Source organism: Vigna angularis, chromosome 6 (genome assembly GCF_016808095.1).
Source record: "Vigna angularis cultivar LongXiaoDou No.4 chromosome 6, ASM1680809v1, whole genome shotgun sequence".
Taxonomy (NCBI): Eukaryota; Viridiplantae; Streptophyta; class Magnoliopsida; order Fabales; family Fabaceae; genus Vigna; species Vigna angularis.
This window is the reverse complement of record NC_068975.1, coordinates 8,071,447-8,087,134: the sequence shown is the minus strand read 5'-3', so window position 1 is coordinate 8,087,134 and position 15,688 is coordinate 8,071,447. Positions and strand designations below refer to the sequence as shown.

Here is a 15,688-nt window from a genome sequence, read left to right as displayed (position 1 = left end):
CTGCAGGATTGTTTGCTTTGTTAAACTCGTGAGCAGCTCCAGCACAACATCTTGAATCTGGAGGCCCAGTGTTTTCATCAGCCAAATAAGGCACACATGGACCATACATTGGTTTATACTCGTAACACATGTCAGGAAGCTGACTTTCACCTAATTTTGTCATAGCCAAACTATCACTAGTAAAATAAAGAGATATGGCATCGGTTGTTTTTGCCTATAGGGAACGGTTATGGAACCGAAACATATACGAGCGAGGTAAAAATTCTACTCTTTTTGCCTCGGTTGTGGACCGAAACAAAAATAATAGGATTTTGCCTCGGTTCTCTTTTGAACCGAGGTAATATATTAAGAAATTCAATAAAAAAAATGCTATTGTAGTACTTACATTCATCCTATAAAACAAAGTCCTTCTTACACTGCTCTACTTCAGATTTTAAATAAATTAATATAACATATACTCTAACAATGAAACAATAAACCATCAATATCATATACTGTAATCTAAAATTAATATAACATATACTATAATCTAAAATTTGTCAGTTTCCACTGAGTAGTACAATAATCATCAATATCAAATGTTGCCATCCTCTTCAACCAGAAGAAACAAGGGATAATCTTTTCACAAATCAGCAAGATGCAAAATATATCCTCCTAGACTATCACGACTCATCACGAAATGGCATTGCCCTATTTCTGTGAAGGATAAATGGCAAGAACAATGTCACAAAGATGTCCATCAGCTTCCTTACCCACAAGCTTCATCTCCCTCAACTGTTTCTCTGCCTCAATTCCATGACCAGCACAAATGTACATAGCAAGGAGCCTTTCATGAACCACTCCATATAGTGATGGGCTGTCATCTTGTATTAGCCAATTGGACAACCGCACTCCATGGACAAGTAGCAAAACTCTGGAAAAAAATTGAACAATATTTTCAATGGTGTTGGTGATGCCTACAACCACAAAACGACAACTATCAAACCCAAAACAATTGATAAAGAAAGAACCCGGCCCAGGTGGGTCTTCTCTTGGGGCACAAACCCAGGCCAGAGGTGCGGCGGAACAAACTTGTCGAGCTTGGGGGGCGGAGACGACAGCAAGGAAGCGGTGCCAGTTCGACGAGGGGGCAGAGCGAGATCGCATCCGGTAGAGGAGAGAGATCGTGTCCGATGGCGGAGCCAGATCGCGTCCGGTGGCGTTGCGAGATCGCGTCTAGATCTCGTCCGGTGGCGAAGCGAGATCGCGTCCGGTGGCGGAGAAAGATCGCGTCCAGATCGCGTCCGATGGTGGATCGATATCGTGTCCAGATCGCGTCTGGTGCCGGAGAAAAATCGCGTCCAGATCGCTTCCCGTGGCGGAGTGAGATCGCGTCGGTTGGCGGTTTTGATTGGTGGTGGGGTTAGGGTTGCGGGGGTGGGAGGCGTGACAGGTTTGGGGGTGGGACAACGACGATGCGGCCATGGGCTTTGGGAGTAGAGACGGAGGAATAGGCTTCCGCGAGAGCAGGTTGGATGCGCGGCGGAGCGGCAGAAGAAGAACTGCGCGGGAACAGAGGAAGAAGAACTGCGCGGAGAAGAGGAAGATGAACTGGAGATTAGGGTTCTACACTTTTTGAAGATAAAAAACTAATACTGACTCGGTTCTTTACCAAACCCGATGTCTATACTTATTTTACTGTCTCTGTCCAATTCAACTGATGCTAGAGGTCAATTTGAAAAAGGATTACGCCTCGTTTTAACCATTAACCGAGGTAATTTGACATTTATGTCTCGGTTCAAGGGGAACCAAGGCCTATAAGTTCACTTAAATTGCAAATGAAGGTGTAGTGGAAACCTGAACATGAAACTCAAATACAAAGAAATTTCCACAGTAAAACATATCATCGGCTGTCAGAGATGTTTAGGGATGCCGCTTGGTAGGGGAGCAACCTTACTGGATGGGCAAGCACATTTGGAACTCTTTACTCGCTCATTGGAATTTAGCAGACTTTCGCAATAAGTGTGCTACAGCCCAAAAGAATAGAGCTTCTGAAAATGGTGGCACCCTGCATACTAGTAGGGTCAATCACATTTCATGAGCATGTCATTCATATGGTAAACCTTGCTTACTTTTATGTTTCTTTCATATATAACATATGTATTTTCTATTTCGTGTACACTTCTAACTCTAAATTATGTTACAGGCACAAGCTCTGGGATAGGCAGTCCATGTTGGTGAGGTCTTTGCATAGACTCATGTTCAAAAGGGAACTACTGAATTCGTTGATGAAAGGTCTCGGAAGACTCATGTAAGCAAATAACACTGCTATTACTATTAGCTAGTAATTTTTATTTATGTTACTGTATCATTCCCTAACTTTTAATGTTTGAACAGGAAGAATTTTCTACGTGACTTTCATAGGTTAGATCCGAACATGGGTCAGCTCCTCTACCGGATGCTGTGAGTAATGAAGACAACGACATCCGTAGGACACAGTGTTGGGTCGATGTCGTTGGTGGGAAGAAAAAGAGACGAGTGTACGGTGCAGGACAGCTTGTTGCAAACTACACATCAGTAAGAGGAGTCACTCTAAAGCACTAACCTTCTTCTTCAACCATCACTGCTGATGAGGCCGTAGAGTGCTTGAAACAGCTACTACAACAACGTGACCAGGAATGTCGTGATTTGAGAGACAAATACAGTGAATTGAGAGACAAGTTCACAAACTTTAAGTCCCTGAAGCTTCACACCTTCATTCCATCGTCCCTCCGACCCAGCCATGACCCTTCCCGTCACCCATTGTCCCTCAGCAGCCCACATCAGTCCAGCCCACATCAATCCACCCCACACCAATCCACCTCACACTAGTCCAACCATTTATAGAGTAGTAGGATGGTGAAGATCATTCTGATGATGACTATGTGGGTTATTAGTTTTATTTTGTTTTTGAACATAGTAGAACATTTGGATGTTAGAACATTATGATTATGCTACATTATAATATGTCTTTTCAAACATATACATTGTTGGTCTAGATGAACATATTGTTTTAAGTTTTATGTTTCATGTTTCATTTACAAATACAAGTTCTTAAATTTGAACAATACAAATGATGTTATATTGTTGTTTACTCCATCAATGATTGGATGATTTCGGGATGCATATTATGAAGGTCTGTTTGTGGTTTGAAAATGTTATGCAAGTCTGTCTGTATTATGAACATGTTATGCAGGTTTGTGTATTGAATAACAAATACAAATATAACTTAATTCAACCTAGTTCTTACCGAAGGCCTGTGTCCTTCGCTAATTACCGAAGGCCATTACCCTTCAGTAATTACTGAAGGCCTTTGCCCTTCGGTAATTACCGAGGGTCACATGCTTCGGTAATTACCGAAGGTTCGCTAATCTGATCGTTGCTAATCCGTCTATCATAGGGCATTATCGACGGCTTTTGGTTGTTTTCGACGGACTAGGGCCGTCGGTAATGCCCTTCTTTTTGGTAGTCAACAACCTCGTTTTCTCACCTTCACTTTCCTTCCATGACAGACGGTGATTGGAGGAAAAGGAGAAGAAAATATCGAGCACAATGGCAGAACGACAGAGGAGTGAGAAAAAATGCTTGTGCGAAAGCTTCTGAACGAGAAAGGGAGAGGGAGATAAGGGGGGATAAGTTCTCTGAGCGTTGGGGGAAGTTTGTCTCAGTGTGGTAAGTATGGTGCGAAATCAAAATTGGGAGTGAAATTGTGAGAGGAAAATCCCTATTTTTGATTTCATATACTTTATCCACATACCAACGGTCATCTTCCCTCAGTAATGTGAGATGACCATTATCGACGGTCTTATCCGTCGGTACTCTACCAATCAAATAATCGTTAGTAAATTTCTTGGAAAACATCACTTTCCGACGAACCATATGGCCATTGGTATTAATCTTTCAAAAATCAGCTTTTTACTGTAGTGTTATGAAGTGCTTTGAATAGGATCTAAGCTCGATGTTAACTTTGATAAAATCAAGTTAGGACACAAATTTTTTTGAAGAATTTTCAGTAATGCTGTACTGTAACACTACACTATGGTGATACCAGTTACCTATCTAGGAACACAAATTCGGAGAAATCCAAGAAAATATGAATTTGGAAAACAATAATGAAAAAAAATTAGAAGAAATTGGAAAGGTGGAAAGAAGACATTTATCTTTTCGGGGTAGAATATGTTTAATAAATTTGGTTATTAGAACTCTTCCACTATTTTATTTTAGCAGGATGCCTGATAAATTAGGGAAGGAAATTAGGAGCATTAAAAAAATAATCTTGTTCCCTCTTCCTATTCTTCACACACACACAAAGGAAGCAACAGAGAAATTGCTTCCTGTAAATTCCCTAATGTTATAACAAACGCATATAAATTTAAAAGACACGACTCTGTAAAAGTATTATAAATTAAGCGACTTAAATTAAATAGAAGACTGCTTAAAGTTTTCTTTAATTATTATAGATTATACAATAATTCATTAACTTTTACAATCTTTGCCAAAAACCTAAGCCTAAGAAAAACAATGCGTGGTTGGTTACAGATACGATCCATGTTCATATTGATAGGTCTAAATTTATGTAGTTGTTGCTCCCATGAGATTGTACAGAATTAGAATCAATGGCATGATTATCTGCTGCATTTGGTGAAGAAAAATGCATCCTCTCTTGATTACCATGCATGGTTGGAATTAGTTGAGAGCTAAAAGAGAATGTGAAATCAAGAAATTTCATTCTTCTACTATTTTCTTCATTTGACGTCTCACTATGTATGTATGCACAAGATTCGGGTTCCTGCAAAATAGTATAATTGATATTTATTTCAATGGTGATGCGGAAGTTTATTACTCTATATAAATTAAAATTCCATTTAGTTGATTGTTTCATAATAATAATAATAATAATACTTATTTCATTAAACTTATCATCAAACTAAATTGGGAAGGAATAAAAGTGTAAACTATGGAGGACTAAATAAAAAATCAAAATTACATGTTATATATAAGCTTAGATATAAGTTGCTTCTTCCCTTTTTTTTTACAAATAAGTATTACGTAAAAATATCATTTGAGAAAATGTTTTTATTTCCTACAATGAAACCGTCCTCAAATTGGTGTCGAGGTAAATTTCATTCTTATTCGTTGTATTTTTTTTCTTAAATAATTTTTTATGTATTTTGTTGGTTTTTTTTTTCTCTTTTAAACTGAACGAATCAAACAACTATTTAATTAGAACTCAGCTATGACTGGATTTACCTTTGTATACTAAAGTTACAAATTTATTTATACAAACTTAATCGTAATCATATAAAGTTTGAGATAATACTATTAAGATTTGTTATCGAATTTGTTTTAGAGTGTAAATTTTTTATTATAATTTTATTTTTAAAAGACTTATAGGTTGAAGTGCTAAGATTTTGTGTAAGTAATAGGTTAAAGGTTGCTAAAGATAATTTAAATTCTAATGATAACCTAAGTTATATAGACACGAGTAATAATTGAAGAATCGATTAATGTCTTATACACATAGTGAGATATATTGATATCAACTAGAAATATAGAAATTACTACATTATGAAGAATCGATGGATTTTTGTACATATAGTGAGAGATATTGATACTCAACTAGAATATAGAAATTACTGCATTATGAGAATTTGTCTCATTAAAATCTAAACTTGAATAATTAAAACATATTAAATTGGTCGAAAGTGTTAGTATCTCTAAATTTGAACTTAGTAGTGGAAGCCATCAATTTTGATGTACCTTGAGTTTTGTATTGTGTAAGTTTTGAAATTATTACTTTGAATTATTCACATATAAATTGAATTCTAATGTTTAATTTAAGCATTAGTTTATCCATTTTTAATGTTGTAATTCTACTATGTGTTTTAACATGGGAAGCTGATGATAATACATTAATCCAATAGTTTTCCTAGTATCTTCTATATACAAACATACATGCATAAGTTTTTTTTTTGTAATGTATATATATTTATGTCTAGTTTTGGAGTGTTACAAGTCGCACTATATTTTTATTTTTCAACATCTTAGTGAAAAACAATGAAAATAAAAGTAGCTTGATGGTTTTTATATACACAATCAAGAAATAGAAGAATGCTTCACAAATCAAACAGTCTTAAGGTTTCTAAAGAATGGTTAAAGCTCGAAAAGTTTGAATTTCCAAAAGTAAGGAAAGTGCTATATCAAATTAAATAGTAGATAAAAACAGTACCTGATTTAGATCGTAATCTGTTTCACTGGTTTGTGAAAGTCCTTTATTTTCTGACGGTCGAATTTCTTGAGTCACAATTCCCATTTCATATTTTGATGCCCTAAATTTTGCTTCTTGTGATCTGAAAAATAGAAAAAAAAAATATGTAAAAGAATTCACAATTACAGTGGGTGATACAGCACCAATATAAAAGCATAAATGTATTTCATGCCGAATTCCTATGGGACACCCTTTGTGGTCCCTAAATTTTATAAAAGTAAACTATCTTTTAACGATGAGAATACGTACAAAAGATAAAAAAACAACAAATAACAGAAGAAAATACTTATATATAATATTAAATAAATAGATTTGTTATTTGACCTTAAAATCACGTAATCGAAGTTAAATATAAGTATTGTTTGAAAACAACAACAGCTGAAACAATATTCAACCAATAGAGTTAGGCCTTCGCAGATTCAAATAGAAATAAATACTTCAATACAAATAATAAATATTCGTATTCATAAAAAAGAAATTACATATATTAGTTTAAATTAAGATTATATATATATATATATATATATATATATATATATATTAAGAAAGAAATAGATGGAACTGTATTTGATTTTTTTTTCCTGTCAGTTTTTTTCATGTTCATTGTACTATTTATGTTTGGAGGATTGTGAATATTACTATATAAAAGGGTTTTGATTCTTAATACAAATCAAATATGAAAATTTGGTACATGATTTATTCCTTAAGTATTAATTAGGGTAGAATTATATTTAACCGCTGCATTGATTCACCATAGTATATAACGTTATAAAAGAAAATTCATATTCTAAAATAAAGTTACTTCAACAGTATAAGAATTTATTTTCAATAGGGTTGAAATGATTTGCATGAATTATATTACCTTTGGGATGAACAATTGGAGCACATTGGAAGATCTTTACCATCTTCATTCCCTTCCATCTCCTTATGCATTGATGAGAGAAACGTATGCCCCTTCAGGTTCCTGTACATCTAAAATCCAAATTTCTCTTAGAATAAAAAAAATATTTAACATTAAATTATTTTCTTTTACATTTTAGTAGAAGCAAATTCTATATCTATACACAAATATTATGTCTTTAGTTTCCAAAACTATTACGACCACATCTTGCATTTAGGAGAACCAAAGGAAAAAGAGAATTGGTATAGCCGCAATAATGTGAAGGTTTCAATTTGATACGTAAGCTAAATATATATAACATGTGTAGAATTAGGTTGAGATTCTTTAAGTGAAGGGTTAAATTTAAAGATTAGAGATAAAAAAAATACTGCAAAACAGAAATGACAAAAAGTAATCAATTAAATTACTTAACAAAGTTAATTATTGATAAAATAAATTCATGTTTTATATTAAATGTCACAGTAATTAAAATACGATCATTTCCTTCTCTATTACAAAGGATGTTTGGACTAAAATTAGTGGTGTGTCTTAGAAGTGCTTTTAGAACTCTGTGAATTATATAGAACATTTTTAAAAACACTTTCAAAAGTCATTCTAGAGTCAATCAAAATCTATATCAACTTATTCCCCTTCTTTACTTCTCATACTTTGTACTCAATTTTATTAATCACATTGGAACGCATGGTTATAAATGCCAATATAATATGCTAAAGCCTAGTATATAGTACATTGAAACTGTGTAGAACCAATTTTCAAGCCTAATAAAGGAAAAAAAAGTGTTTCCTTTTCTTTAAAGCTTACACAGATATTCGCTTTTGGCATCTCAAAAAGCAAGCTTGCTATCCACAATGCAACAAAACTTGTTTTCACAGATTTTGCTAAAGACAGAAGAAGAGAAAAAGAGTTTCACGTCTTCAAAACTTATATGTATACACACACACGCACACATATATACATATATATATATATATATATATATATATATATATATATATATTCGTGTTGCATATGCACATGTACCTAACCTAGATAAATTATTGTTATTTTTACAAAGCTACGCGTGCACAAAATACATTTTTTAACACTAAAGCAAATGTTGTTCATTCTTTTGATATGAACATGTCGTACAAATAGAACCTAAAGGTTAACTGATATGAATACAAATAAGATATTATTGATCGTTTCCTTTTGTTCTGTACCACGTAATTGAAAGAAACAACATAAGTAACAAGAAAAGAACAAGTAAAGTAACTGCAAAAAGAAGTGAGAATATTAATGGGGTTTATATATGGCTCTTCATTAGCTTTGTCGTCAGCCGAAAAGCAGTGGAATATAATCATGAATGAACGTAGTGCAATATATATCTACCTATTGTGACAAATCTTGCTTTCCACAAACTACAGTTTTTTTTCTCCTTTTTGTTGCTTCATCAATTATTGTTGGTACGAAACAAAAAATAACCTAGACCTTATTTTTTTTGTCTCGTCCTTAATTTGATCGGTTTTGAATAGAGACAAGAGATTAGGAATTTTTCCCACTGAGGAAGAAGAATTAACCAAGAAAATTGCCACATTAGGTAAAACATTGTTCTATACATATTCTTCAAATCTTGGGGTTTTGCCAGTTCTAACCCACCCCATCATTCCCCAAACCACAAAATCAAAGGCTTAATTTCACTTGTTAAAGAAAAATAAATAAAGGTACTGACAGGTATTTTATGGAAATATATAACTATGTATAAGAATATTTATTGGACCACATGGGATAACTATATATACATATACCTGAAGATGGCTTTTAATGTGAGAGATTCTTAGTCCTTTCACATGCATCATCTGCAGAATGCTCTTTGGAGTTGCCTCTGCAAAATCCAATTTGCTTAATCGTTAGCAGGAACTGGTTGAACTTGAAATATAGCAAAAAAAGAAAACTTCTCTCTTGTTCGATACATATCACACTCACAAGAGAAGAAAAAAAAAGAGATGAATCACTGCATAATATATATATAAAAAAAAAATCATCTTTTGTAAGATGTTTCTGTCATTAATAGTTTGTTTTTCTCCCTTCTCACACATATATAGGAATAATTAGAAGAAAAACAACAGAGATTAAAGAAAAAAGAAATTCTAGCTAGAAATTGTATAAATCAGGTTAATTAAACAAAGGATCAAGCAAAAAATGAAAAGAAAAAGTAGAATGAAATTCTGGGAATGGACATGATAACGCAGAGAGACGAAATAGGTAACCCTAGATCAAGTTGAAGAAGGAAAAACTAACTGTTTTTTCCACCAAGACCTTCCACAACTTCTACAAAGTATTCATGGAGTTCAGGTGTCCATCGCAGACGTGGATTTTCTGATTTTTGGTATTTCCGTACACCCGTTTTCTTAGAATTCTTCATGTTCTTCACTTTCACGTCGTGCAGAAGCAGCAACAAGAGAACCTTAAAGGAAGAATATATATATATATATATATATATATATATATATATATATATATATATAAAAATACAAATGAATAAGACTTCTTTTGCATCTAATATGAAAGCAGCATCAACCATGGAATGTTTTCTGTGTGTCCAAGGTCAATGACTTTTTCAGAAAAAGGATATTATTGTTAAAACATATACTTATCATATATTCTTATGTTATTATATGTAAGAATTCTTCTTCTTTTTTTTCTTTTTGGTTGGATATATGTTGAACATTCCCTTTGATTTAGATTGTAAAGTATAAAAATAATGTTATTATTGGTGATGATAATAATAATAATAAACAAAAAATGTGTGATTTAAGAAATAGATTCGGTCAGACTTTTTTAAAGGTGAACATTAATTTCTTTGAAAATAACACATAAGAAAGAAATAATGAGAGAAGTCTTCGAATTCTTTTAATAGTTGCACTATTTCTCGTCTTCTTCATTTATCTGTGGTCAATGCAAGTGAATAAGTAATTATAATAATTAAGATCACACATAATTAACAATTGAAGCATGTAGAAGAGATTTCTATTTATTAATTAAGTTTCAATTTTTTCACATTTTTTATATGAGAAATAATATTCTTTTTATTAATAGAATTGTTGTTTTTTTAAATTGGAGGAGAAATAGGAAGAGAAAATGAAATGAAAAATAAGATGATCGATACCATTAGAAAGATAGAAAGAGAGAAAAAAAATTAAACACAAAATATGCTTATGACAAATTAACAGTGAAAATAAGGGGGGTTAATTCGAGTAAATTACTGTTTATTAAGAGCTAATTAAATTACACTATTTTTCCTCTCATTTTAAAAACATAACTCTTCTCTAAGAAGATTAATATATACACTACAGTTAACTCTCTTTAATACAGCTATATTTCTCTAGATCAATTTTATTTTAATCCTCAGCATAATCGGAAAGACTAATTTTGAAGTTTTATCATAATCTTTAAAATTTTAAGTGAAAATTAAAATTTGGTGGTAGATTGTTTAATATATATATATATATATATATATATATATATATATATATATATATATATATATATATATATATATATTATCGGCAATAGAACTAATTAATATTATAGAAGAAAGAGTGGCTTCAAACCCTTGTATATAACGTTAATACAATGTTAAAAAGTTGTTGATGATACAATTTTTATATAATTTTAGAAGTTAACAACATAAAAAATGCTTTGTTTGAAAAATAATTCGTAATTACTAGGTAAAAAAATATTTAAAACAAACTATATAACTAAAAGCAAAACATAGAATAATACTGTGACCCAGAGAATTTTGTTATACTTAATAATTTTTTATTTTTGCTCGATTTCTTTAATCATCGTAGATATTTATTAAGATATTAAATCAAAATGAAATAATTTTTGTATATCATTTTAATTGCCACGTAATTATGAATAGAGGTCCTCTTTAATATACCAAAATTATTTTTTACACAGTAGTTATTATTTCCACCAAGTCCTAGTAAGTCTTTCAATAATGAGTGTATTGAAAAAATGAACTTGCATATGTGCTTCAAAATCCGATTTCTAATGAGTGGTTTAGTCTTAATCAGTCAATAAATTCGTTTCCTCGCCTCAAATATATCCTAGCCAATGCTTCCATATGAACTTTGCATTTATATTAATCAATAATTAATCTGTGATTAATAATGCTGATTGTTGAAGTTTTAGAAGAAAAATTGGTACGTGTGCAACATTGTTTCCATTTATAACTTTTTCTTTTTCATATCTCTTTCTCTCTCTCTCGCACGTGTTAAATCAAAAAGCTCACGAGGGAAATATGCAGCTTTTAACACGCATATTATTTGTAGTCAGTCATGCATGACCCATCAATATAATAAGATCCACCGAGAAAGAGAAGAAAGTAGCCACAACGCCACTTTTTTTAATGGAAAAGTATTTTAAGAATTTTATAATACTAAAATCTTTTTTAAATGATAAACTTGTAGAAAATTATTAGTTAAAAAAGTGACACTCCCACACTACAAACATTTATACTTATACAATTTCTTTTTCTAAAATTAGTGCTATTAATCGTTGAACTAATTAAGTTTTGAACTACAATATATACTTTTACTGTAAGGTTGGTTTTCAAGTGATCCAAACCCACTTCAGAAAATAAAGTCAGTCTCCTCATATTTCTTTTAGTTAATATTACAAAAAGGCCTTTACATACTAAAATTCTATTTAAAAATTCAATTTTATAAAAAAGAAACTTTGATTGTTTTTATAAACTTATTTTAACCCAAATTTAAAAAGGTTTAAAAAATAATATATATATTTAATGGTCCAAATGAACGTGTATAGATTGAAAAAAATGGTGATTTGACTGACACACACCTACACGACCTAAATATATATATCTTGAAGAGAAAAGGAAAATGATGTTGTTTATTAATTTTGAAAAGGGAAGAAGTTATTGATAAATATTTGTATATATAATAAACATTTGTTTACGAAATCAATTTTAATGGCTGAGACATTGACAACACTATAGAAACTAGTGAAATAAAATAAAATAAGTTGTGTGTTGGTCAAGATTGTGAATAAATAGAAGAGGGCAATTTGCCTTCACTTTCTCCGATTCCAATCAATTTCACGTCAATAATAGACGGTGCCTACTTTTGGACCCATGCATCCATCTTTGTGCTGCCGTGTTCAACACTAAACTAACCTCAAAATTCAAGCACCATGGAAAAAGGAACCTTATGCTTGGAATTTCCACAATGCTTCATTCATTCATTATTACTATATATTATTGTGTATATATATATGGGTCACACTCCCATGCATCTTCGTCCATCGTAACATCGTGGACCACCATCTCTCTTTGCCATCTCAGATACCCCTTCATGCTATGACTTTGACTAACAGCTTGGTCCCACTTCCATGCACGTACACCATAATATTGTGCTATCCAACCCATAAAAAAGCATGCAAACAAAGGGTTTTGCTTCTTCGTTCACACCACTTTTTTGTTTTCTTTTTCTTCTTAATGTGGGAATGTTTAGGATCTTCTGCTAGGTTTAGTTTTTGTTCTCATATTTGTTAAATCGTAAAATAATGCATAACAACTTCTTATTTATTTATATAGATTTTCATTTTAACATATATACATATATCACTATTTTTAAATATTAAAATTAACTTCTTCTTTTTTACTTTTTAAAATAATAAATAATTATGGTCTCGTGTATATTTAAATATTACAAAAATTTCCATAATTATTGACGATATTTATTAACAGATTTTAGATTGTTGATAATTCTCGATAAATTTTTTAATTTATCGATAAAATTGATTAATGAATATTTTATTGACAACTTTGTTTGTTATTAATAAACTTAAATTATTGACAAATTCTTGTTATTACCAACAAATTTTGTTCGTCGATAATTAATGATTTTGTATAATTAATATATAATTAAAACTTGACACAATATTGGGTCTATATGAAAGAACTTTAAGAATAAGTTACATACTTGGTTGTTAGGAATTCATACCTCAACACCATGTTTCTATTACAATTCCATCCTAGAATAAGGTTGATGAGATATAGAAGAACCATATTAAAGTATTTAAACATCAGTTCAATATTGCATAAATTAATACTTGTATTAACTTATTTAATAAATTTGTTACATATAGTTAGTTTTGCAACAAAACTTTGAGATTCCCAATACGTGAAATGGAAGAAGACTTTTTCTATCATATCCATTAGATGAAGAGACTTCAAAATTTTCTTGACATGATAGTATGTTCATAAAAAGTATAAAGATATGACTCCTTTGTTAGGTTATTAAGGAAGGGAGGTTATTAAGGAAGGGGGTTCGCTGAGGATATACAATACTAATGAGACCTGAGCCCAACCACATAATGGATTGACACAATTTTCTATCAAAAATCTTAAGACAATAGGTTAATGGATCTTAATCTTTATATGGTGCTCTACTTTCTTATTTTCATCCAATATGAGACTCAGACTCATACTTGAAATTCTAACAACTCCCGCTTCAAGGGTGAGTCCCTTCCATATTGGTACACTCTCCCTCTCGGGAAAGTATTCCCCCTCCAATGGAAGCATTCCCAACCATGAGTATTCCTTTTCATACCGTCATTCATCTTAACAAGACACGCTTACCAGAAACCCTTGCTAGAAAGACTTTCGATACAGGGATCATTGTACTCATCTAAGCATAATTTGGCTTTGATACCACTTGTTAAGTTTATCAAAGGAGGGGGTTCACTAGGGAGATACAACATCAATGAGACTTGAGTCTAACCACATAAATAATTGACACCACGTTCTACCAAAAACCTTAAGACAATGGGGTTAATGGGTCTTCTTCACCTTTATACTCTCAACTTTCTCATTTCTACCTTGTCTAAAGTACCAAATTTATCAGCATGATTGAATGAAATTTTTGAAGTACCTGAAAAAACACTAGAAGGGGGGAAGGTGGGTCATATGGTGTTAATGGAAAAAAATTTCACAACCCTTCTAATATAGTACGTTTGTCGAGTATGAGATTTATCAAATAATTGTTAAACATTCGACTTTACAAGTTATTATGAATGAAAACTTCTTTTGCGTGTTATTCAGAATATACATCACAATGTTTGTAAGAACTTCCTTCGTTAAAGAACAATCTTTTGGTATGTGAAGTTTCTTGTATGTAAAACTAAAGTGCAATTGTAGGTTTTATAGAGAAGTGTTTAGGCAAAAGTAAATAATAAATGCACAAATATTCTTATACCAGTTCACTCCAACTAAGTTACATCTCGTCTCCTCTATCCATAAAGGGTTCCACTATAATCTTCAACAAGATTACAACTAAGTATTCTCACCTCTCCTGGTCTCCCTAGGTATTCCGGATATCCATTAATATGTTGTCTAGTTGAGTTTCACCAACTTTTATTTGTGCAATATTCTTCACCACTCCTGGTATCCTTAGTCAGCGAATAACCTTCTGTTACCCTAGACAAGTTTAGCATTCACACCACTCCTGGTACTAGACAATCCTAGTATTTGATACACTACCTAGATTTCTTTAACTCCTCAAAGTTTCAACAACAAGAGTTTTAGTTCTCCTCATAATTGCAATCAACGATTGCTTACAAGTCGTTTAGACTATTACTCTCGTAGAGAGGATGTGTGTACAATACAATATAGTCTAGAGACTCGTTAGGTGTTTTTCTCTCTTCTTACAATAGTAAGAAAATATTACAATGAAGCTCAAGAGTATTGCTTGACTTTTCTTCTTTCTCTTCTCAGATATTCTCTTTTGCTTGAGCTTTTTTGTATTTTTCTTCTAAATGTTTTTCGTAGGATTGATATTTATGTTGTATGTTATCCTCTTAGGCTATCTACTTGATTCTTCCTTTGAATGATGTTCCATTTAAAGGCTTTTTCAAAAGGTATACATTAGACTGAGCTCTTGACCTTGATTCTTGTGTCTTCTTCTCTTGCGTGTGAAGCAATCGTTTGTTAAAGTCAACTTGTCAAAGCAAGTATGTTTTTTCAGTACTTTGCTCAATGTAGGTTGTACTTTCTTTCAGACACAACTTCTTATGAAAAGAACATTCATTGAATGTTTCTTTTGTCTCTAACGTCCACTTCTAATATATTACAAATAAAGTAGTAGATGCATGTAGTAGGTTATCTACATAGAATAGAGTAGATTGTGCATGCAACATATATGTTTTATCTCTTATGACTTTTGTTGTTTTTGAACGTTAAGTATTTAATGGCATTTAATGGCATTTAATTCTTGTTCAGAACAAGTGTTTTTTTTTACATTTTCTACCTTTGAGGCAGCGTTTATCATTTAAGTTTTTTCTTAAGGATGTTATTCGTTGAGTAAGAACTTCATCGTTAGAAGAATTAAAGGGTTTAGATCATCGTGTTGTCTAGTCTATTATAAACACTTTTTGGGATGATGCCTTTTGAACTTGAGTGTTTAACATGTTTCTTCTCGTATAAGTTTTCAATCTTT

The 15,688-nt window shown here is 31.9% G+C and overlaps 1 protein-coding gene across 1 annotated transcript; it reads right to left on the bottom strand.

Moving 5' to 3' along the window:
* Positions 1–4,514: 4,514 nt before the first annotated feature.
* LOC108342949 (probable transcription factor KAN3) lies at positions 4,515–9,603 on the bottom strand. The gene is made up of 5 exons (XM_017580893.2): positions 9,483–9,603; positions 8,972–9,048; positions 7,149–7,258; positions 6,248–6,368; positions 4,515–4,807 (listed from the first exon to the last, which is right to left on the bottom strand). Exons 1-5 carry the CDS (start codon positions 9,586–9,588, stop codon positions 4,571–4,573), a joined length of 651 nt encoding a protein of 216 aa, XP_017436382.2. The 5' UTR covers positions 9,589–9,603; the 3' UTR covers positions 4,515–4,570.
* Positions 9,604–15,688: the final 6,085 nt, after the last annotated feature.

Bases quoted from the DNA above. Each gene is read 5' to 3' on its own strand.
- LOC108342949 (XM_017580893.2), bottom strand. From the start codon at position 9,588: ATGAAGAATTCTAAGAAAACGGGTGTACGGAAATACCAAAAATCAGAA. The intron at 7,259-8,971 runs GTATATGTATAT...TTTGGATTTTAG, and splicing joins ACATTAAAAGCCATCTTCAG to ATGTACAGGAACCTGAAGGG. The intron at 4,808-6,247 runs GTACTGTTTTTA...ACTATTTTGCAG, and splicing joins CAGATTACGATCTAAATCAG to GAACCCGAATCTTGTGCATA.